This window comes from Cinclus cinclus, chromosome 1 (genome assembly GCF_963662255.1).
Source record: "Cinclus cinclus chromosome 1, bCinCin1.1, whole genome shotgun sequence".
Classification (NCBI taxonomy): domain Eukaryota; kingdom Metazoa; phylum Chordata; class Aves; order Passeriformes; family Cinclidae; genus Cinclus; species Cinclus cinclus.
Genome location: NC_085046.1, coordinates 128,226,618 through 128,251,812, shown reverse-complemented (window position 1 = coordinate 128,251,812; position 25,195 = coordinate 128,226,618). Strand labels below are relative to the sequence as shown.

The 25,195-nt window shown below is 37.4% G+C and overlaps 1 protein-coding gene across 1 annotated transcript; it reads right to left on the bottom strand.

The window, feature by feature from the left end:
• Window positions 1–2,133: 2,133 nt before the first annotated feature.
• CIBAR1 (CBY1 interacting BAR domain containing 1) lies at window positions 2,134–22,823 on the bottom strand. Its single transcript, XM_062490206.1, has 9 exons — window positions 22,792–22,823; window positions 20,762–20,996; window positions 18,240–18,308; window positions 13,036–13,137; window positions 11,139–11,144; window positions 9,419–9,523; window positions 8,829–8,942; window positions 7,178–7,297; window positions 2,134–3,287 (listed from the first exon to the last, which is right to left on the bottom strand). The coding sequence occupies exons 1-9, from the start codon at window positions 22,821–22,823 to the stop codon at window positions 3,174–3,176; spliced, it is 897 nt and encodes a 298-aa protein (XP_062346190.1). The 3' UTR covers window positions 2,134–3,173.
• Between the last annotated feature and the right edge of the window lie 2,372 nt (window positions 22,824–25,195).

The window sequence follows — 25,195 nt, the reverse complement described above, 5'->3', positions numbered from 1 at the left end:
GAAATAAAACCCAACAATTTTGTGTTTTATTTTATTGCTACTGTAAAAGAGATCAAGGAGCTAGATGTTGCAGGGAAAATAAAGACATGAGAATTCTCAAACTTCCTGACCATCATGTTGAAAAATTGTGACTATTTTTGTAAGCTAATATCTTTACTACTAAGCTGTGCTGAAAATGTGAATACAACTAACTTCTCCAGTTAATTGGTTTTAGATGATTTGTTGATTTTCAAGCACTAGTTACTAGATTCTGTTACTAGTTACTACACAATAGGAGATTTTAAACTTGGAGGCTGGAAAGGTAAGAGTTTAGTATGCTGGTTTGCCAGTAAAGTGTGAGATTATCTTTTAGAAAAAAAGATCTGCTTTCAGAAAAGGTTAAGAGTAATTGCTGATAAGATGCCATTAGTTTTTCAGATGGTAAACTTTTTATTCCCCTTAGTGAACATATAAAAAATATCATAAAGCTTGTAATGGCAGAGGTCATAATTAAGACACTACAAAATGGTCTCTTGTTTGCCCTGTAGCTGATTTGTATTTAATTTAAAGCCAGATTAGATTTTATGACTACTTCAGGTTCATCTGACATGTTTGATTGATAGACCAAAAAACCCTATTTTTTTCTAGGTCTATAAAGAGCTGTATCTCAAACTATGTACAGATGCATTCAAGGATAGGAAACTTGGGAAGGGATGCCAGTACATCAGTTAAAGAATACAGTTAATAGGACAGTTGGTTCTTTTTTTACAGCTGGTATCTGGTTGGTGTTTGGGGTCTGTGTGTCTGTCTGCTGCTGTTCCCCTGGCCTCTCCACACTGGGCATTATATTCTGACTGTGCCTCAATCGATGGTGCCAGGTGCATGGTGTGATGGCAGCATTTCCTGATCATAGGGTTTTATAACAACCTTTAGTGGTTGGGAGGCACTGTATTTCCAGCACAAAGGACAAATTAAGAGACTGGAATTACATGCCTTGAAATACTGTTCTTCCTTTGTAAGTACCATCCATACAGTACAGAGTAAACAAATGAAATGCTAGTTTTTTTGTTTTTTTTTTTTTTTTAGATGCTGATATAAAACATGGCAAGTTTCCTTAGTTATGCCTTCTCTGAAGTTGCTTATACTACCATTGTCCAAAAATTCTGATGTAAAAGAGAAAAGTTTCTGTTGTCAAAAACTAGAAATCGTGATTACCTATGAAAGCAGCTTGAGGCATTTAGGGAAGGTCTAACAGAACAGTCTGATGAGCATCCTTAATCCCAGAGGAATGTGCCAGTGTGTTCCACAGAGAGGCAAAATAGTCCAGGTAAGAATGGATACAAGCCTGCATCATCTAGGTGCCAGTAATAAAAATACAAATGAGTGAAAGGAATAACTGCAAGTCAGTCTTGCAGTATGCACTTGTACCATGAGAAAATTCTTTGCAGAAGTATCAACTAACATCCTGAACTGCTATTCTGGCTGTGAAGTATTTTAAACAGGGACTTCTCATCTGTAGTTTTGAGGTCACAATTTCTGTGCAACATGCAAAGACTTCATGCATGCAGGACAAAGATGCCAAACACTCTGCTTCTTTTCTGGAAGTTTTTCTGTGATTCCTGAAGTTGACTTTTTTGTGACGTAGGGAGAATGAATTTTATGTGTGTGAACTGCACAATCTTTTAGGGGGCAATTAATCTAAACAAAACTGCCTGTTTTTCAGAATTGCTTTCTTAAGGTATAGTACACAAATATTTGCTATTTGTATCTATGTATATTATATGAAAACCTGAATTGTTATGAAGTTAGCCATCTGTTTTGGAGATGGACTACTTCACTGTGTGTGAAATGGTAAAGTGGTGATCACCAGAATTCTGATGTGATACAACTATTTATTGAAGTGCTTTAATTGCTGAAATAGATGGGAATTAATTACATACATACTTTTAAAAGTTTTGCTCATTGGTATTTACTCCTTGCCAGCAGTAATTCAATATCAATGGTATGTAATGCTGGTGTTAAATTATTTTCTGTGTTTAAAACAGAACCCTATATTGTGAACTTTTCACTTATTTTCATCACATTAATTTTTGGCAAAACCTGTTTCTTCACATGTCAAAATATGTATGCATTGCATACTTTGCAGTAGTGGACAAAAGCAGCATCAATATTATAAATGCACTTGGTTTATTTCTGTAACTGAAAGAAGATTTTGTTATAATTTTAAACTTGTGACTGAGAAAATTTAAATTCTTCTCCATTTGTTCTTTAGCAGATACTAAAGCTGGAGGTGAACAGTGTGAAGAGCAGCTTTCTGACAGACAACGTACATTGTTAAAAAATTAACACATGTAACTTCTATCTCCAAAAAGGATAAGAAATTACACTCAAAAGGTGTAATGTTTGATGGAAGCAGTAACTGAACTCTTACTGGTTCAAACTATTATGTTTCAACTATGTAGAGCATGTCAACTAAGACAATGAACATCAACTACATAAAATATCCACTAGTTTTATCATGAAGGCACTTTTATTTAAAAGCAGAGCAGCAGATTGAACATAAGATACTGGGCCAGTTCCTTATTTGTGACTGTTCTTTCTGTATGCATAAAGGAATCAAAAGTCATCTGTACCTGATGAAAGCCTGAGGAAAATGAAAATAAAAGTACACCTCACCCTGCCTTCTGCCATCCAGTGTGGATAGCAAAATGAAATCTTAACAGGTTGTTGCTGCAGTTTCTTAACTACTACAGTTACTTTAGGATGTATAAACCAAATTACAACAGTTACAGTTAGAGTACTTAATAAATTCAAGAGGTGTATAGCTAGAGAGGTAATATATTGGCAAAGTAACAAGAAAACAATGTAACTGCTTGAAAGCTTAGTGCAGTTTTTGGACACTTTATCACATAAGTTTCAGCAAATGTGATTACAATATAACATCTATGCAAATATAATACAGGCATCTATTTAAATATTTAATTTTCTAGCTACTGAAATTGTCCACTTTAAGTGGATTTTTTCCCATTCTTTTAAACCAGTCATTTGTTGTCTGGCACTCTAGAATCAGTGCTGATTCTTGCTCCTGCTGGAATTCTAAATGTATAGCCCCACTGAAAGACTTCAGGTAAAGGGGTTTGTTTTTGTTTTTTTTGTCCCCCTAATAAAAAAAAACCCCTCTTAGAACAGCTTTGTTATCTCACTTCCTTAGTAGCATCAAATTCATCCTCCTCATCCTCCTCTTCATCATCGTCATCTTCCTCTTCATCCTCTTCTTCATCTCTTCTAAGCATTCTGCGGGAAATCTGCTGGAACAAAAATCCAACAGGAGGATATCAACTGTTTGTTCTCTGCAAACAAAAAGTAATTCTCCATTGGCATTTTCAGTCCAAATGTTTGTAGGGTTTTTATTTTGGGCAGGGGGGGATAAGTTGTTTATTGCCTCTTCATAACATGCACACCAATGGAAAGATACATAACACACAATCAAAATACTATAATGATTTTTAAAAGCTAAAATCCATGTAGTTCATGAAAACTATTACAGGATAGGGAAAATGGTATTTTTATCCAATTAATGCTAAAAATCAACAAGATGCAAATCACTTTTTTACTGGGTTGGCTGTTGAAACATCAGGCTGAAGATGAGTATTAGGACCTAATCTTATCTTGAAAACATTAGACCTCTTCAGTTAAAAGCTTAAAACTATGGTCCTCTAAGCTTTTTACTTTTTTTTTTTAAAGAATGAATTAGACAAACTTAGAGTTTGATTCATAGATGAACTTCTTTCCCTGCCCAGCAGTGCTTGCCTTTAGAGCGACTCCTCTTTTTGGTTCATCAAACATTAAAAGCAAGTGCCAGCTGCCAAGCTTTCATCTCATTTGACTGATTCTACAGTTTGTACTTTTTTTTAAATGAGGGTTCAATCTAATTCCTATTGAAGATACATTCTTCACAGACAATGCAGCATTTACAATTTAAAGGAGGATATAGGTCTGTTTTTTTTTTCTTCCCCAATAAGAAAGAGAGCATTGAAGACAGTTATCCAAGTCATGTGGAATGCTTTTGAAGAATTGTTTTCAGGTTCAGTAGTTCTCTAAGGGCATCTGCAGCTCTAATTTTGGTTATATTTTCTGTGTCTTCTCACATACAATGATATAATAAAAACTTCTGTACTGAAGACAAGAGCTTGCCTTTTTTTTAAGCAGCCCCCTGTTTTAAAAGTCCTAAAATGCTCATTATTAAATTGACTTCTGAGATGTTATAATTCATACAGCCATGTATGTAATGTAAGGTTTTTTTGTGTGTGCATAAAGCAAACTGTAGTCATTGAACTTCTAAAAGCAGAAAAATCCTTAGTCTTGTTGATGCTCACAAAGTACATAATTTAGCTCAAAGCAAATACTTGCTTACAAATTCCTGAACACAACAGAAAATGAAGTTAATCATTGGGTGAAGCTGGATTAACTTGTGTTGAAATGTCTAAAGCAGCAGTCTCTCATTCTGTGAAAGAAGAAAAGACAATGGCAGTCATTTGTAATTGGAGTTTAAGGAATGCTGCAGATTGAGCCTGTTAAGGTGAAATGAATGTCACTGGGCTAGACTAATATTCTAAGTTTTATTTTCTAGTTCAGAGCATCTGAAATTCTTCAGCTGAATTTGCATCATATTTCTGAAGAAAAGCTTCCCCTCTTTCCCCTTTCCTGAAATAAGATGTGTTTTGGCTTTATGGCTATTTTCTGCTCATTACTCAAATACCTCTGACCATGCAGCAATTAACTAAATAGTATATTAAATATTATCATTGGTGGTGCTAAGATGACTATTGCTAAGAACCAAACTGGATCAGGGAAGGAAAGTAAGGAGAAGTGATGCAGTTTAAATCCAAGTTATTGTGCCAAAGGACTAAAATATACCAGTACTGAAATTTAATTTTTCAGAACTTAATGCAAAAAAAGAATATGATAATTTAATGACCATAAATAATTTTATGTAAAAATTAATTCTAATAATTAATTCCGTTGCATATAGGTGATGACTGTCCTTGCTTAAGCAGTTCAGCCCCATGTTTCACTGCAGATGCTACTACAGAAGCATGGCAGTTCTCTCCACATGTCTTAATGTTGGAACATTTGGATGCAGACATTTTCCATAATGGTTAAAATGATGCATTGCTGTCCTACAGAGTGTCAGTGCAAAAGTTTGTTATATATAATGCATATAGATAACACCTGTGTCATTAAGTTTGATTGAAAATATCTGGAAAAGATTATTCCATTTTGCTATAGTTGTAAAACATAAGACATACCAACCTGAATTGGTAAACCAAAATTCTGAGGATAAATTGCCAAGTGAGTGTTGCAAAATGAAGGACATAGCTCTTTGTGAGAAAATGAATCAAGCTCAAGGAGCACTTCAGATTTTTAACATAAAGATAATACAGAAAGTTAGTTCACAGAGCCAGAAATAAATTCAAGGATGGTATACGTTAAATCCTCAGAAAAGACCTGAATTGTGTTACTGGCACACTTTATTCTATCTGGTATGCAGTGACTTCTCACACTGTCCCCCACCTGCAGGTTAGTGTTTGTGTGTGTGTGTGTCTCTGTCCTCCCCTGCCCCACAGACTTGGGCTGTGTGATTGTGTGAACTGCTCCCCACAATATTTATACTGCTTTACACTGGAAATTGCAAAGTACTGCATTACAGACAGTAAAGGATTACTGTGTAACAGGAAATTACATTTGTTAAAAATTAGAGAGTGAAAGATCCACAGAAAAGATAGAGCAAGTCACCTGAAAGTTTTTCTGAATACAGTGTTTTTTTTCCCCTATGAGATATTTGGTAGTTCCAAAGATTAAAGGCCTTAGTGTAATTTAGCACCATGCTAATGTACAGAATCAGGAAGGGCTGCCCTTTCTTCACTGCCCCATAGTGACTGCATTAGTAGGGTGTTCCACTCCTTTTTTCTGCCATTAGATTCTCCTCTGCAGACACACTGCACAGCCAAGTAAGATGACCTTATTTTGAACTGCATGGCAGTTTCCCACTAGGTCTAGATGACTTCCTGTTCTTTTCAGGTAAGTGAGAGGTTATGAGAACATTAACACCCAAAGTTGTAATTAAGAGAGCAGTCTAGGAAATGAGAAAGGTTAACTTGCATATTAGTCAAAATGGGGTTCCACTTCACCTCTGGGAGAAATCAAGTGTACATACTCTCAGTTTTCTCTTGTTTTATGATTTTTATGTGTTATATTTTCTGAAGTAGCTTGAACATGAAATTTGCTGGAGTGATAGGACTGGCAAGTTAGTCAAGGTAGTACTTCATGCACTGAATCACTAGGTTGTATCTCTTCATATAACACAATTCATACTTTCAACAGCAGAAGAGCTCAACTAATAATTGGATCTGTGCTGGAGAGTAGAGAAGGTGTAAATTGTGTACGAAGTCAAGAAAGGTTTTCCTTACTACAATATCAATGCATGATTCTATTCAAAGAAGAAAAGTGCGACATACATTTTAAATGTGGCTTTGTCTTTAACTGGAACACTGGTAAGAATCGTTGTAGTTGCAGGATTGTAGTTACAGTTGCAATAAATTAAAAATAATTTAGCCATTTTACAGTGTCTGCAAGCTTACTGCTGTAAACAAACAGCAAAGATACTTGCAAGGTAACTCATCCAGAAAGAGTGGCACTGTTTTCAACTGTTTCAGTCATTTTTATCATCCTTTTTCTCACCTGCTGTGAATTTTCAGAGTCTAAAAGGAGAGGTCTGTTGGTCATGGGTTTGCTCTTCTGCTAGAAGATATCACTAATCTGGATTAGGATCTGCTAGAGAGGCCATGCTCTACAATCTGAACACTAGAAATATGCAAGTATTTAAAGAATGCCACTATTCTTTCAAATAAGCTCCCAGATCTCTTCTCTGCAATATGCTACAGTTTGTCGATGGAAAACCAAGTATTGCTGGAAATGGCATTTGTCATAACACAGCTTTGAAAGCTGAGGGTTTTTTCCCATCAGTGATAAAGCTGCATTATCAAGAGTTTAATGTGATATTTATACCACTGAAAGTTTCTTTACATTTCTGACGGTCCTGAAGTGAGTAAAGACAGTGGATCCACATGCATTAGCTAAAAGATTATCTTAAGTAGAGGTTTAATACAGTAATTTAGTATGTAATATTTTTTCTTACCTGTGCTGTTCTCAATGAAGATTTTGAAGAGCCAGTTCTTTGCAGGGGGGACTTGGAATTTGCACGAACTATGTCTAAGCGAGACTGATAGTCTGGTGGATAAAGTGAGCTCCGAAAAACCTAATCAGAAGGAGAAAGCTGTGACTTAGATGCTTGCAAGCTAAGACTCACCAAGACTGAAGCTTGCAGAAATGCAGCATTGGACAATGAAACCTGATACACATCAGCTATAGTTTGGACTGACCACTTTTAACTTAAACAACATCCTTGCTTAACATCAACATGTGGTCAAGGTAAACATTCTTCAGAAGTTTGGGGGCATTTACACAGGGAAAACTGCAATAGTTTCCCACCAATATATGTAGCTGAGTTTCAGGCTAAGCTAGAAGTATGAACCCTAGCAACTCCTTCAGGCTCTCCATTTCTTGCAAAGATGAACTCGGCCCCTTCACAAATCCCTGCTGTTGGTCACAACTGCATCAGAAAAATGTTCCTTGCAATGTACAGAAGATGCACAGCTTAAGAAAAATTTGGGAAACCTCTTAGCATACAGGAGAGACCGTAACATCCATTATATGTTCAAGTTATTTCAACAACCAATACAGCTATTTGTGTAAGACTTTTAAGTCAAAAAGATGGTATATTATGGCCAGTATTTTTATGAAAAGTAAATAATTGTCCAATTAACAGAAAATGTAAAGTGACATCAGAAATTTGGTTGTGAAAGACATAGTACAGACTTAAAGGAGTTTTCTGAATTGGTGCCTAGTGACATTATAATTGTCACAGTACAAACTTGCCATGGCATAGTTTAAATGAAGTAAAATTACCAAGTAGTCTCAAATATGACTGTCACTGCAGAATCATGTTTTTTTAAGTCTTGTGCTAACTTGGTTCTGAGCTATGTCATAGACAAAATAAAATTATGACTGGTAGGATTTACAAAAAAAAGACTGAAAATTATTCAACTTTTTTGACAAACTAAACATATAAATATATACAACACACATTTCTATGATGTTAAGTTTAAAGGCCCAACATCTAGAAGAACTCTAAGAATTAATAAAGGACTGAAAAGTATATCTTGGGAAAGAGAGACTCTAATTCAAATAGAAAAGTAAGGGGTGACTTGAAGCTGGTTACTGCCATAAGGCAAAAAAACCCCAATATAGTAAATAACAAATGTCTCTTAATTCTAAAACAGCCTCATAAAAATGGTTATAAGATGAAAACAACCAAACAAAATTCAGGTTAGAAGGAGATCTTTATTGCAGTAATTAGTCTTTACATCATCTTACCACAGCAGTATGAGATTTTTTTCTAACTGCATTTTTAGAGCAAGACTCACTGCAGAGTGTTCTCTAAAAACTATGTTAGCTGAGCTTGGAGTGGCAGGTAATTCTTGAGTCTCTTTTCTGTGTTTTGTTGGAAAGATTAGATTGCCACTGCAGTTATTCTCTGTTTGTGTTCTCTGAGATTACAAACCTGAATGCTCTTGCTGAAGAAGTGCAAAAAAAAGGTTTGGTACGCATGAGTTTGTTCTGGGAACCTGCAATATTTCTTGCATTTTTCTGTGTGGGACATGTGTAGCCCAAGTGTGATAACTGTTATGTAGGAAGTAAACAGAAAAGCAAATCTCAATGACTCTTACCTCCAAATCTTCATTTTCATCAATATTTTGGATATTTTGGTAGGCAGCAGTATATATCTCTAAAGCTTTCCCATGGAACAACATTTCAATAGTTATAAATTCGGAAAATATGTTCTGAAAGCAAATTAAAAGAAAGGTTTTCTTAATGCAGTAAAATATATTTGCACTTAAAAATTATTCTGTGTTTGGTATTTATATGATACAAATAACCACATGATACTTAGTACTTTTAAGCAGTCAGACTGAATTTTATAAATTAAACAAAAATGCTGGCTGGGCTATCACTTATGCAGTTATTATTTTAATAATATATTCTAAATAAATACTTTAAAAGTAAAGAAACCAATTGGGAATAACATGTCTTACTGAAAAGTCACTTGATAATCTCCAGTAAGTATTCACAAGATGTAGTCATTCAGAAGTTTTGCTATTTTGAAGACTTATAACAGACAGATCTATAACTTAGAATTCTGTGAAATATTCAGAAATACCATGACATTTGCATTTCAGTGAATACAGAATGTTGCTAATCTTGCCCCTAACTAACTACAGTAATTTTATTACGCAAGATGAAATGTGAGCACACATACTTTTATGTCCCTTATCTTCTGTTTCTCAAAATTATCAATGGTTTCCTCTAAGTGCCGAGTTGTTCGAGTAGCATCCAGTGTTGCTCTCTGCAGTTCACTTTCAGCCTGGTAAAGGTAACACAAAAGTGAAATTAGTCTTGCATTTAATACAAAGCTATTTGCTGTAATTGCCATGAGAACATTTAAGTCTGAGTTTCCAAAACAATATGTATCTGTGTCACAGTATTTGAAATCTGTAGCTTCATGAACATGTAAAGCTACACTTTCTACACTGTTGTGACTTCGATGTGAAACATGAGAAATGATAAGCTGCAGCCAGTCAGGAAAATCCCTCTCCACTGATAAGTTTTCTGTAACAATCATGTGATAGTTTTCCTGAGCCAGCCCTGACACCCCCTTGCAACACAGTGGCTGGGTTTAGGTACTTAATCCAGCACAGGCCAGAGTGGTGGGTGAGCAGGAAAGACCATCCCTTGTCTTCTACTGCAGATCAAACTGCAGGGTCCAGAAAGAATCTTTTCCAGTATAGTGTGCTGAACCTCATCTTAGTAAGTTTTTACAAATTATTTAAGTAGACAGTTACAGCACAACCTGGAACTAAGGTACTTATCCTGTAAATATCTCAATCTTGCAGGCTAGAGTTATTATAATTTTTAGATTCAAATGCATTTCAGGTATGTTTTTAATATTTTTGTATTATTAAAATATCGTATAAAAACATCTTTAACAAGGCACTAGGAAGGGGACTCATCAACCAATTCCTAACACAAATACACAGTATTTCTTATTTTGTTACAAGAAAGCATTTTAATTAAATATAATTATGAACTCTATAGAAAGTTCAAAACCATTCAGACAAAGATATTGAAACTATTCTGATTAAGTCAAGTCTGAGAACTGTGTACTATTACAAATAAACAATGTACAATTATAAGAGCTTGCACTTGAAATCTACAAGATTTGGGTCTAAACTGCTGGTTTTTTCCATACATTATTGATCAAACATCATACAGTAGTGATACTTACAGGATCAATCAGTAAGTATTATCACAAATCTATTTTGAGATTTGAAAGTAGTATATGGATCAAGTACTGTATCCTATGATCAAGTTGTAGGGTTCTTCCAATTTCTACGAAACTGCAGCTTAAGAGAGGATTTTTTCTTTAATGGAAGAAGACACCACAGGTTCAGTTCCTGTGATCAAGCTTTTAATGTTACACATATAGAAACCTATAGGCATAAGGCATGCTCTATTCACTTCTTTGACTGTAATCTGCTAATCTTTATTTATAGGATTATCAATTTGAAACAATCTCCTTTCGAAAACAGCCTAAAATCATAGACACATTTCTGTCATTATGGGGCAAACAAAATTGATAATGATCTTTAATAGTACATAAGGTCACATGTTCATCTCTCTCGATCTTGCCCAAACCACAGGAGGGAAGAAAAGAGATTTTGTGTATTTTCAATTTCTTCATTCAGTCACTCTTTAAGTGATGGCAGCTATTATGCATACACAGCCCTTAGACATACAAATACAGTATGTTATGTCTATGATAATCAAATATATCTCAGTACATCTTAGATTGGACATAATTTGTGCACATATGCTTTGGGAGAAGAATTCTGGTTGTTTTAGAGTGAAGCGTCTAAAGTTGTAGAGCCTGCATAATTTGGACAACAGCAGTTTGGTTATTTTCTCTTCTGAACACTCACCTGTGACTGGAAACATTAGTAAAGGAAAAAAATGGCAGTGCAACAATCAATATTCATGGACATGCTCATTTTCACTTCTACCTTTAATAAACCTTGAAGTATTTACCTTAGTTGTTTCAAAACGTCTGCATATTTAGTGCTATTATTATGTTGTCTGAAGCTTCTGTCTGTAAGATGTACACTTTTTTTAGAGCTTTGCTAGAATTCAATTATCTAGGCCAAAACATTTCAGGAGAGCCATTTTGGACTGAGGGTTTAGTTATTTACTTTTAAAAGAATAAAATAAAAAGTAGGCAACCTACAGTTTAGCAGACTTCTTCAGGAAAAGAAAATCTATTTTGGTTTACAGAAGTGTATTATTGAAAAATCTGGTGATGTTTTCTTTTCCAAGTTGTGCTAACACCCATTTATAAGATGGGAGTGAGTACAGATTCTGTACTATCTGTGGCCAAAGTTGTTCACCGCTGTAACATCACAGATGCTCAAGAATAAGAGAACCCCTGCAGGTGCCCAGCTGCTGTACTCTTCTGTGGGAAAGCCTCTCTCAGACCTGAAAGCTGACCTGCACACAGCCTCAAAAGCAAATTAACACATTCCTGCTCCTAATACTTTTTATGCATTTTGTGTCAATCACTTTAAAATGCAAATAGGCAGCATTGCCATGTGCAGAATTGGACTGTACTGAGATTTTGTAACTCTTCAGGCAAAGTCTTAAGTACAGAAAACAGATGTTACAAGAAGCTAAGTCACAGAAGAGTATTTGGGAGAAGTTTAGAAAAGAAACAAGAAGAAATGAACTAGGTTCCAGTGACACACCCATGAAATGAAATGGGACCAACTCTCCCTTTGGGGTAAACAATTTATTGTTATAATTTACTCCCTTAATTCCAACAAAAGACAACTTTGCAACACAGCTCAAGTTCTAACCCTGTGGCTGACACACATCTGTCTTTATTACATGAAGAATTCTAATTATTCATTACTTGATTTAACTGATTTGATTAATATTAAACAGAAATTCTCTGTCAAAGACAAAAATAAAATGTATTTCTTCTGTGTTCTGTTTGACCAACAGAGTAATTTTCACTTTTCCTACAGTCTCATCCCTCATGCCTCAGTCACTAGAAAGATCCTGAAGATTCTGAAACAGAGTTGATAAAATCCCACAACAAATAGGACTGCTTAACTCTGAAGTCCAACACTAAAATGTAATAAACAGTAAACAGCACATCATGAACCTAGATCCTGTATCATAACACGTAAGTGTAAAGGGACTGAAATAGGATTTCATTGATCCCATTTCTTTTGGCATTCTCTGGATTCAGACTACTTCAAAATTTGAAACTTTTATGAGATTTTAATGGAAATTCTATTTCAGTTTGATGGAAGCTTAATTTTCCCCTCTGTGATATAGAATAGTATACTGGGGTGGGTGACTGGTCTTTGGAAAGGGAGAGTAATCTAATTGAGTATTCTACTAACAGAATAACAATCCTAACTTATCCTTTCATGCAGCTGGAGAAAACTCATATCCCATCTAGGTACCAGAAAGCATAATTACCAAAATGGCAGGGAGAAAAACAATAAAGCAATAAATCCACAGAAATAAAAAAGAAATTGTCTGATTACACTTACTTTAAAAAACTTCCAAATTCCTAGATGTAATCTATGCCTACCTCTCTTGCATAAACATATCAAATAATTCCTAGTTTCTTTTTAATTCAAAAGTGAGTAACTACTGTATCAGCTGTAACTCTTCATGAAGTTTAAGAAAAGATTCAGCATTGGAAACAGTCCCTCCAAGGACATTATTGTTTCTACTACTTCCTAAACATAACAGTTTAGTTCCCCAAAAAATTTAAAAGTATTTCTCATAGTGACTAGAAATGCAGGATACAATTATGTGTAGATCTGATGGATTCCGCTGACGTGTCTTTTCCAGTTGAGATAATTGCTTGGCTTCTCGGTTCTTTGCTGTTAAAGTTGCTTTAAGATCATCCTGGAAATAAAATGTTTTAGACATGTTTGAAATACATCTAGGGTAATATAAAATATGCTCTCCATCATACATGCATTGCCTAGAAAACATGGAGGAAACTTCTGCTTTAAATAGAAACAGATTTTAGTGATCTGTTAATTGATCCTCTGAAAGAGAAATCAGTGGAGACTGAGAGTTTAGCAACTTGTGCAACTCCCTATAGCACGTTATAATTGAAAATATGGGGAAAGAAAGAAAAAGATATTCACAGCTTTACATGAAAATTATAGCAGATGGTCACAAGCTGAGATCCCCAAAGCATTAAGAAGGCAGACTCATTTCTGACTTAGCAATAGAACAAATGTACTCAGAAATAAAAGCAGCATCAAATAAAGTGGCATCATTAAAAAAACCAAAAACAAACAAACAAAAAAATCCCAACAATAAACAAACAAAAAAACACAAAGCAAGCAGCAGTCAAGGAGAAGTTATGAAGAAAATATAACTGCTGTCACCTGTCCACTGCCAACTGTGTCACTGCTGGCAGTGGAGCTGCTGAAGGGGCTGGAGCAGAAGTCTGATGAGAGTGGCTGAGGGAGCTGGGAGTGCTTAGCCTGGAGAAGGCTCAGGGGAAGCTTATCACTCTCTACAACTCCCTGAAAGGGAGCCAGGTGGGGGTCAGTCTCTTCTCCCAGGCAACCACTGACAGGATGCAGACACACAAGCTTCACCAGGAGAGGTTTAGATTGAATATTAGGAAATTTTTTTCCATTGGGGGTGGTCAGGCATTGGAATAGGCTTCCCAGGGAACTGACGGAATCACCATTCTGGAAGTGCTCAACAAAGGTGTCGATAAGGCACTTGGGAACACAGTTTACTGGTGAACATGGTGGTGCTGGGCTAATGATCACAGAGGTCTCTTTCAACCTCAACAAATCTGTGCTACAAGGTATCACAGGAATTCTATGGCTGAAAGGGTTAAACTGCATATTTATATATATGCACTTAGTAAATTGATTAAAACCATTTGAAACAAAATACATCCAAATAATGATGTAGCTGGAGAAGATAAAACAACTCATCTAGGAAAGACAAAAACTGTTGATAACTGGTTTTGCTCCATTTCCAAAGGAGATGTATGATGTATGTACTTCTAGGAAGATCTGTGACAATTTAAGAATGTTCATTACCAGTTTTCTCAAATTTTTGTTCATGCAATATAACTATGTTTTGCAAACTGTTTGACATTCGTGGAATGCAAGATTATCAGTCAAGTATTTATCACTCCACTGATGCTGGTATGGAAAAGGTCATTAATTCTGATGGTTCCAGTTGAAAGGAGCAGTAGTTTAGAACAAGCAGAAATACAGTCTAAAGTCTAACAAAATCTGAGGAAGGACTGGGCATGCATTTCAAATTACATTTTATTCTAAAAATACCACTTTCCATGTATTTACTACTCCAGATTGGAGTTAAAGGTATTAGAAACTATCATATTGGGAAGTTGTCGTGCTCCTTCCTTGGATTTCACAATTTTAATGCTTGTATGTCTCCATAATTAAGAATGTGTCTTTCAGGAAAGTCTGTGATCCTGTGACCAGATTACTACTCAGTGACAAGCAGAAAATTGCCAAATTTCACATTGCTGTGTGTTCCTTTAATATCAAGGCTGCACATGAGGTCAGGGTTAAAACGCATTTTCTTCCTTGTTTCTGTCCTTGAGGTGTGTGTCCTTACATAACTGTCATTTTGCTTCATCTCTAGGGACACAGAGTGGCTTCTGATAATAAAATCTACTTCATCTTCAGCCCATCAAGGCTGATTTTACTGCAGTTTTTCCAGAAGGGAATTTACACCACCTCTAAGGTCGAAGAATACTGAAAAGGCCTTCTGCTTTTATGAAAACCATGTGGCTACAAGAAAAAGAAATAATAGAAAATTTTTAAATTGTTTTTTCAAGTTTTAAGTTTTAAAAGGTGGAGAAAGAGAAAATAACGTATTAATTTTTGAAACAACAAAGTTTTCTATCTAATGGTCACAGCTGCATGTCTAGTGCTATTTAATGACTGAGCCCTGTTAACAGCACTGACTTTCTAGGCCCATTTAAAACAGTCAATCAGATTTAACACTATGGCTTGAAAGGGTTCTGACTTTCTTGCAAAGCGTACTTGAGTATGCAAAGTTCTAGAGTTACCATTATTAAATTAAGTATTTTCTTTCTGGCACATAGTGACTTTAGTAATACCTACAGGGTATTTCTGAACTGTCCCTCCTCTACCTCAGTTTTCTGTAGCAAAAGAGTCATGAAACATACTTTTTTTCTAGCCAAAGTGTAACAAGTGCAACTATGGCCATAGTGGTGAAGCTGTGTACAGGTTTTGGATGTACAAAAGTACGGCCCAGTTACATAGATATTTCATCCAAGAAAAGAGTGCAGGAAAAAACCAAACCCTATTAAAATATTAAAAAGCTGGTGAAAACGCAATTTATGGTGAAAGAATCAAGGTCTATGTTACCTAACAGAAAAAGAAAATTAAAAATTTGTTTTCCTAGCATCTAAATACCTTAATCCAGAAAAAAACCCCAGAGCATTACAGAGCTTTCATCTCAGTGGAGCATATAACAAGATTATGTGAAGTCTTTCATTTAATACAAAACACCACAAACATCAACTAACCACTAACTATCACCAATAGTCCTGCACTCACCTCCAGTGTCTTTAGACCAAGCTTTGACATGTTGTTGGAAAATATGCTTTAGTTACACTCAAGGAAAAGTGGAATGGAATGAGCAATGATATAAAAGGTATAAAGAATATAAAATTATTCATAGTCCCTCTAGGTTTTAACTATGAATTCAAGTCCCATGTAAGAACTCTGGTCGCCCATTTATTTTCAGATCACACAGAAGTACAGCTACAGTTCATCCACCATACAGTGAGCTAGTAGAGCCTCCTCACTGTACTGTTACCTGCTTTAGTCAGTGAAGTTATTAAAGCAAACCAATCCTTTCTTCTGCTCATGAATCACCTTGGTTTTATGATGTCCTGTTTTACGCGAAGAAAAAGAACCAGGAACAGAGTTGCCAAAAAGCAGAAAAGTGAAGATTGATATATAGAACAATGAAACAGAAAGAAATCCTCATATCCTACATTTAAGCTGCGTTACAGGACAAGAATATTGGTTTTGCTTCCACTGAAACTATCCACCATCGTAAACCAGAACAATGAAAGAAACAATTTTACTGCATTAGCAGACAAAGGAAAACACTACTCTGACTGACCTGGGCCTCTATAAAGCTTTTAGTAGCACAGGACATTGATGGCTTACACCACAGAAAAAGCAACACTTGTTTTTAGATAAAGCACAGAAATACTGCTGTGTACTTCCTGGAAAAGATCCAGTAAGTAAGCAGCAGTGAGATCATCCCCTTTATAGAAAGTAGCTATAATGGCATACTCTGATTTTATTTAGTGAGCTAAAGCAGTCCTAGAACTAGCAGCTTGTGCTAGATTTACATGAGCGACAAAACTTCCTTTGTCACTAAATATATCCAGTGATTATATATGATAACTGAAGACCTGGTGGTTGACGTTTTAACCAAGGTTTATGGTCAACGTGCAATGGGAAAAAAATAACCATTTAATGGCCTACATCTTTAGTGAACTCTATCTTAGTTCAAAGGTAAACTGGTAAAATAGTTGATCCCATCGACAGTTTAAAAATGCTCTTGTGCTCCTCACTGTAGCTAAAATAAACATTATGCAACACTTTCTGACATTCTGCAAGGCAAAGACCACAGGAAATTCAATTCACTGTTGCAAGCAATGACTTGGTTTCAGTTGCTTCTGTCCTCAGCATTACTGTTTTCAGTGGAAGTGCACCTCAAGGCTCTTGAACGCTTTGGAAACCCCAGGCACTGCTGTAATGTTGTGTGTCTCCTCAGCAACCCTACAGCCACAAACACATGAAACTTGTCTTTCACCCTCAACATTTATACCCTACAAAGTACCTAGTTCTAGATCTCACAAACTGAGTTTCAGAGTGACCACGAAGATACCAGGTTTTAAGCTCTGTAGTCAACAGCTCTGCTAAGGACCAACATGAGTAGTCCTACTCCAGTGCAGGATGCATTTCCTTCACAATCATTTCTCTAACCACCAAGTGAGGTTAACTGTGCAGTAAGTTCCAAACACTACTTGGTTCTTCACCATATGGGAAAAAAACACAACAAAGGCAAAAGAAAACTGCTTGCTTGTGATGCAGTGCCACCATTTACTCAAATTAATCATGATGAATACACCACCAAGATTTTTGTTTTGGTATTTTTGTAAAATACCATCAGATAATAATAACGTTTTGATTTGTATAGATTATGGTACAGACTTATACATCAATTATAGATTTGAGTTTGCAGGATTAAGGTAATCTCTGTATAAAATACAAGTATGACGATCTACTTTTATTATCTACTATAGATCTACTTGCTTATTAAAAATTACTTGCTAAAGCTTATCCTTCCTGGAGGAAAGAAACTTACAGATATTTTAAGGGAATATTTTAAACCCCCACAGACATTGCTTAGAAAATGTAGTGAATGAAGAGAGCTCAGATTTTTGTTTATCTTCAGGTCATTTGTTTATCTTCAGGGATTTAGGCCACTACCTACTTATCAGGTTCAAATGTGTTATCTAAGTTATGAACTTTGATGTAGAACATAGTTCTGAGCTAGAAAAGCTGTTAAAAGCAGCATATTGATGACTAAGAGCCTAAGTAGTAATAGTAGTAGTAGTAATATCATCACCATCATCATCAAAATAAAACAATAATGACATTATTTACAAATAAAAAGTCCCGAATTTACACTATCCAGGAAGTTTCATACTAATGCCTCTTCTGAGCATTTGCTTGTGCTCAAAGAGCCTGAATATCCTTGTCCTCACAGCAAAGCTCTTTCCTCCAACATATGTATAGCTTCAGTTCAGATGTCTAACTGCATAATTAAGTTAAACTGATAACCGAAATATGAAAAGTCAGAACCATTTTCCCCATAAACAAAACATTTTCAACTGAGTGGCCAGGATACTGAAATGTAACTTGTGAGAAAATACATGTTTAACCTACCCTTTTAAGTTTCACTATAGTCCCGTAACATTTCAGAGGTTCCACAACCTTGGCTTCCAGCCTGTCAACCTATAAAAAGAAATCACAAGGTTGCTAAAATCATCCATATCCATGGTGTGCAGAAGTGGGAAACAAATAATTTAATAGTGACCCATTTTATTATGAATTAAATCCATATATGCTGAAAAAATGTTAGGATAAGAGTTTTTTAAAATTTTGCAAAAACTACAGCCAAGTAGATTAGCCAAGAAAGAATTTGTTTTCTGAAGAGCTCAAGCTGATTTCTACTGGAATTCCTATTTTTAAAATTAGATCAGGATAAGTGAAACATGGAGAATTATGTATACATCAGACTGATTACTAAATACATCCAACATTGCATCTCAGAGTCCTGTAACCTTCTATTTAAAGATCAGTGTATTTGCTCTACACTTACTTATAGGTTACAGACTAAGCAATCTTTGCTATCAATTATACTGTACAAAATGGAACACTTCTTAAAAATAATGGAAACAGCATCACTGGTGCTGAGTGCACTAAAAGTACCAATAGCAGGGAATGTAAAATGCATAAATGCTCTCACAGATGAGTGGTTCTGAATTTTTCTTTCAGTTCTCCTAGTCAGAAAAACAGCTACATATGGTCAGACAGGCAATAGGATAAGACCTGCTTGTCAAATCTGACAAAACTGTCTGAGTGGACCCAGTGTCATCTGCCAATGACTTATGGACCATAAGTGAGTCCTGTGGCCCAATGCTGTTAAATCCAGATTAGAACAAGGTGCATACTCTACTGGGAAGGGACAGTTCCCTCTATACTGGTAGTCACCAGTCAGCCAAAATCTATGCCAGCTGAGCAAACATTTCTCCTTGATACCGTCTGCCAGTGCACTGTCAAACAATTTCACTTGCACTGCCAACAGAATAGAAAGAAATAGGGCAGTAAGGCTCTAAACAACACACATTACAGACATACCAAATAACCTGCACATCTTACCCTACCACATGTTGTGGTACCTCACAGCTCAGTATTTATATATCTAGCACTGCAGCTATAGACTAGAAGTTGATAATTCTTGTAAGTGTATTTCCTCTTGCCCACTTTGTCAGCATACAGGAAAACTGTTAAGTGACTTGATGCCCAGAAGAAACAATGCTAAGATAATATATTTTGTTTTCAGGAGCAAAGGAAAACTTGATTTAAAGACTAAAAGCTTTTCTTTTCCTTTGCTGCTTCTGCCTTTTTTTTTTTTTTTTCCACAGGGCAATGCTGGTTTACAGACAGGCACGGTAGGAGGATGTAGGCCGAATGTCAGTTTTAAAAAAAACAGATTAAGAATCAACAAAAGCAAAACTCAAGTTGTTATATATGTACCTCAAAATTACAGGTTCACAATCTAATGATGAAAACAGAGAGATCATGCAGTCTGAGTTCACATTCACCTCTGGCCACAATATAAATTTAATAGCAGAGGATAATTTGCTATTACATCGATTGAAGCATAAGAACCTACATGTGGCTCAGCTGGAGTCAGATGTATAAGAGCTTATGGAAAAATAAAAATTGCACATATCCTAAGGTTTTTTATTACTTCTTAAAAATCCCTCCCTAAATACATTGTTAAAGATCCACACATTTTCCTTGCATTTCAAACTCTCTGCTTCCTATATTAACTTCCTATATTAACTAAAAGGTTTTCTTTTTCCACTTTGTTACTTTGACTTGCAATGCTCTCCAAAATAAAAAAGTCCTATCTGAAGACATAAAGAATGTCAATTACTTCAGTCTCTTTTTTGAATTATAGTGGGTCTTAGCTGTTCAAAATATAAATGGGAATTTTATATATTCTACTAAAAGAATAGATACATACTCCAAGAACTAGTTTGAGTACATGTGAATGAATTTTTATCTCAGTATTTGGAATTCTGCATTGTAAGTTGCAGTTTGACTGGCACCACACACACGTGTCAGTGGCATAAACACCTTTCTTTACACTCTCACTCATCTAGCAGAAATGTGACTATATAGACATATATGGTTCAAATCAAGTTTGTACTTTTAATGTTGTACTACAAACTTATGAAATCTACAGTGGTCCCTGACAGTACCTCTTCAATACTATTTCTGATAATGCTCAGCAAAAGGAAAATGACTGATTTTGTGTCAGCTGCTGCTAGACAACTCAAGTCACACAACTAAAAAAGAACACTTTATTAACCATAAATCATAATCTAAAGTCTAAGACTAATAAAAAATACTTGCTCTTTCTCAAATACTTTAAGTGATCATAGGTATAATTTTGCTGACTCCAACAGGACTAATTTTAGGCAGTTTTCCCTGAAGTGATTAGGAAGGTAAATGATGAATGCTTTGGCAGCCTACCCTGCTCAGACATTAATATATTTAGATATGTTTTCTCTTGTTACTCTTCTGATTGCAGAATATGATTTCCCTTTTAATCACAGATAAGTAACTGAAAAGTTCAGATGGCAAACACAACATGTACAGCTTTAATTTTGTACCTCTGCCTGGCGATAATCCTGAAGTCTGGAAAATTCATCTGCAAAGTTTTTCAGTCCAACTTTTAAGTTTGGTGTCTCTGTAGCTGCATATGCATATATTTCATTTACTAGAAGATCTGCTTTGTCTCGTAGTCTGGCAGTTTTACGTACATATCCAGCAAATATTTGGCACAGTTCACCAAAATGTTTTTCCACATTTGAAACAGCATCTTGCATTTGTCTAGTCTGATTGTCCCTGGATACCAAAGAAAAATAAGTGAAAAATAAGAAGGGCAGAAATGTTTATAACATGTACGGAAGAAAAACTATATAATTATACTATTAATAATTTGGGTATCTCATTTCAGTGCAAAGCAGAAATTTATTCTGAAAAAGAGAATGTTTGAACTGATGTAATATGTGCTTATTTATGAATGAATAACAAACAAAAAAAAAGGTGATTTACATTTAAAAATCCAATAGATGAAAACCCAAATCACAAAAATCTGCTTGGTAGTTTTCCTCCTGCATGTAAGCAAAAGCTCACCATTACTAGTGATATTAATTACTAATGCAGCAGTAACACCTGCAGTCTCAAACAAGACTTCTGAGAGACCACCCCTTCCTGCTACAACCTGCAATCTACACAGGCAAGGCAATGGCTCAAGAAATTAGGCAGCAGAGGACAAACTGGTGAAGGTATTAAAAGTTCTTTAAATTGCAAACAGTTACCAAACTGCGCTACAGAGGATAAATACTACAGACAATTAAAGAGAAGTGAATGGACACAAGAGGTGAAAGCTCTAATACCACTGAAAGGACATTCATCACACTAATAAATTACTTTCTTTAAAACTACATAAATCTAATTAATTTATTTGATCCAATGCCTGTATGTTTCATTATTAATCATTTAGATAAGTCATTCCAGTAACTCTCATATTTCACTTTGTATTTTGCTTTCCTATTCCTGTATTATTTGATGGTCATGTGAACTCATGCCAGTTGTTGATCTGAGTGAACCAGCTCTAAGATAATTCAGCTAACAGAACATGCCAGATACCAGGTCCTAAGAACTCTCTACGGTCTAACACAAGGTTGTTGATGTGAAGTGCTAGCATTCCTTGCAAGAGAGTTCACTCCTACCACTATCTTGACAAGGGACAGAAACAGAAACTTCCTTCATTTCCTTAAGCTATCTCAGTACTGCTGACCAGTATTTAAATACTGACTTTATGTCAGGATACATGATGATCAGAAAAATTCGAAGAAATTTGGTACTTTGAGACTGAACAACAATGCAATCAATTCAAATGAGGAACACCTTCAGGAAAAGTACTTCATGCCAAAGTTCTGCCTTGGGCAAAAACCCAATTTGGGTTGCCTAATGGCAAGCTCTCTGGAAGACTGTTTAAAAGAGATTCCGTTAAGGTTAAAAAAAAACAAACAAGGAAGTTATTCAGTCCTCCACGACATGCAGGAGAACCACTTGAATAGGGATGGTTTCACCAGGTGAGTAGACAAGAAAGAATTTCATTAAGTACTAATAAAGCTGTTTTTCAAAATTATACTACCTGATAAGATTTACAGTAAAAGGTACATATTTCCTATTTTCTTGAAGGATCTTCATGTCAGAAAGTGCTTCCCTCCAGGAGGAAAACGTAATCACTCACTTTACAATTCAGATCTTACAGTACACCCATGCAACTAGTACTTAATTTTGGGATGTATAACACGACGTTTTATTATATGCGGGTGTAAAAGTTTTTATTCTCCCCTCATTATCGCGACCGCTTAGCACTGTCCACGGAATATTCGCGAGACAAACGTCGGCAGCACATCTTTACTCAATCTCTGCACAGCACGGCACACTAGGCCTGGAAAAGTTTCGCGGCCTTTAGCGGAGGAAGGCAGAGGCGGCCCCATCTCCCAGGGAGGCAGATGCGCTGGGAAGGAGCGGGCCCGCATCGCGCCGGCCCCGGGCACGCTGCTCGGAGCGCGGCCTCCTCCCCGCGCAGCCCGGGGCCGCCCCGGCCCTCCGCACCCCGTACCTGGCGTCCGGCCCGCGGCCCAGCAGCATCATGGTGGCGATCGCGGCGGCGGCCGGCGGGAAGGAGGGAAGCAGGGAAGCAGGGAAGGAGGGAAGCAGGGAAGGAGGGCGGCGCTCCGCGTGCGCTCGGTTTCCATGGACACCCGGGCCGGCCCCGCCCCGGCCTGCTGGGGAGAGCGCGCGGTGCCGGAGAGCCGGGATGGGCGCGGTGGGAAAGGAGCGCTGGGGTGGATCATCGAGTCCACCCAACCTCTGACCGACACCGCCGTGTCAGCTGGAACACGGCACTGAGTCCAGTCTTTCCTTAAACACCTCCAGGGACGGCTACTCCACCACCTCCCCGGGCAGCCCGTTCCAGTGTCTAATTACCCCTCTGTGAAGAAATTCCTCCGCATGTCCAACCCAAACCTCCTCTGGTGCAGCTCAAGTCTTCTGGTCCTATCACTTGTTTCCCGGTAGAAGAGGCGGACCTTTGTGTGGCTACAGGCTCCTGTGAGGGAGCTGTCCAGAGCGATGAGGTCTCCATGAGCCTCCTTTTCTCCAGGCTGAACACCCCGGCTCCCTCAGCCACTCCTACAGGACTTGTGCTCCAGACCCTTCCCCAGCTCCACTGCCCTTCTCTGGACACGCTCCAGCTCCTCAATGTCCTTCTTGGACTGAGGGGCCCAGAACTGCACACAGCACTCGAGGGGTGACCTCACCAGTGCCCAGCACAGGGGGACAATCCCTGCCCTGCTCCTGCTGCCCACACTATTGCTGACACAGGCCAGGATGCCACTGGCCTTCTTGGCCACCTGGGCACACACTGGATCATATCCAGCCACTGTCGTCAAGCAGCAGCCCCAGGTCCATCCCCACGGGGCAGCTTTTCTGCCACTCTTTCCCCAGCCCGTAGCACTGCAGGGTGTTGTCATGCCCCAAGTGCAGGACCTGGCATTTCACCTTGTTGAACCTCATAAGTTAGTCTTGGCCCATTGCAGGCAGATCCGTTCAACACTCCTGCCCAACTTATTGCCATCTGCAAATTTATAAAGGGTGCATTTGATTCCCTCTTCCAGATAATCAATAAAGATACTGACTAGGACTGGGACCAGTACTGATCCCTGGGGGACACAAGTAGTGGCTGGTGCTCCCCACACATGAGCCCACACAAGGGAAGGGGCAGAGTCTGTTCAAGGACAAGTACACTGTCAAGGAGTCAAGGCCTGGGCTGGTACAGGAGCAGAATGCCAGAAAGCTCGTCCCTCTCCCATTGTCAAAAAAAAAAAAAAAGGCCAACTTGTCTTCACCTAAGAGAGATCTCTCAGCGCTGGGCAGTCATGGGGAAAATCCCATGGAGTACCAGGAAAGATCTTAAAAAAAAAGAATAAGAACAAAACAAAACCAAATGAAACTGAAAACATGAAAAAACCACTACTCTGTAGTGATAATGTATTGGGAATGTGGCTTCAGGACTGTGTGGCCATGATCCTGTCAGAGTCCCTGCACATGCTGCATGAGACTAATGCAGAAAAGACTCTTAAAGGAGGGGAGTGGGAACTGTGCTGTATCCAATAGAAACCCATCTGATATTACAGTGGTCCGTGAGAATTAAGGACTCAGAAAACTGTCAGCATGCTGGCACAAAAGTATGCGGCAACAACTTCATGCAGATAACAAACTTTAATTTGCAACTACAACTAATGGCCAAAAGTAATAAACAAGGTGGTCCCATGGCATTTAACAGGTTGCAGGTTTGGTGTACCCATTGGGATTATGTTACTACACGAGATGTAAATGTGCACACACACAAAGAAGCCTCTCACTCAAGGGTACTCAGAAGATCTAAGGGTCAAAGGATCGCTCAGCAATATGCAGTGTGAAAATAGTCACTGCTGTGGGAGAGAGTGGTGAGGGGCACTCAGTCTGGGGAAGTCTCCTTGGATGGGGGAAATGGCGCAGAAATGTCTATGCCCTGTTGGCTGGGGATCCTGTCTGTGGACCATGGGCTTCTGCCTCTTCCCATTCCCACCTTGGGTTGTGAAAGGTTGGTTGTCCACATGTGTCAGCTAGGGAGAAAGTAAATGCTTCTACCACACATGTATGAAAATAATTTTATAGGCTTGCATGAGCGTGTGAACAGAAACTGATTTAGTTAAAATTTGGTTTTTAACTTTTCATCTTGGTTTTTCTCATGAAAGTAGATAATTCAGATCACTTCAATGAAAACTGTGATTCACATAAAGCAGGATACTCCTTATATAATGAGAATCTAATTAGTGGTTTGCACTAACTTAAGCTAAAACAAAATGTTGCAAATTTTTCTTAAGGCAAGTTTGTGAAATCAGTGGTAAAACTCACTCCAAAGGTTTGCAGCCGTTAAGGACTTGGCAGACTTACATGCCTGAATGGAAAATGTCTTTCAG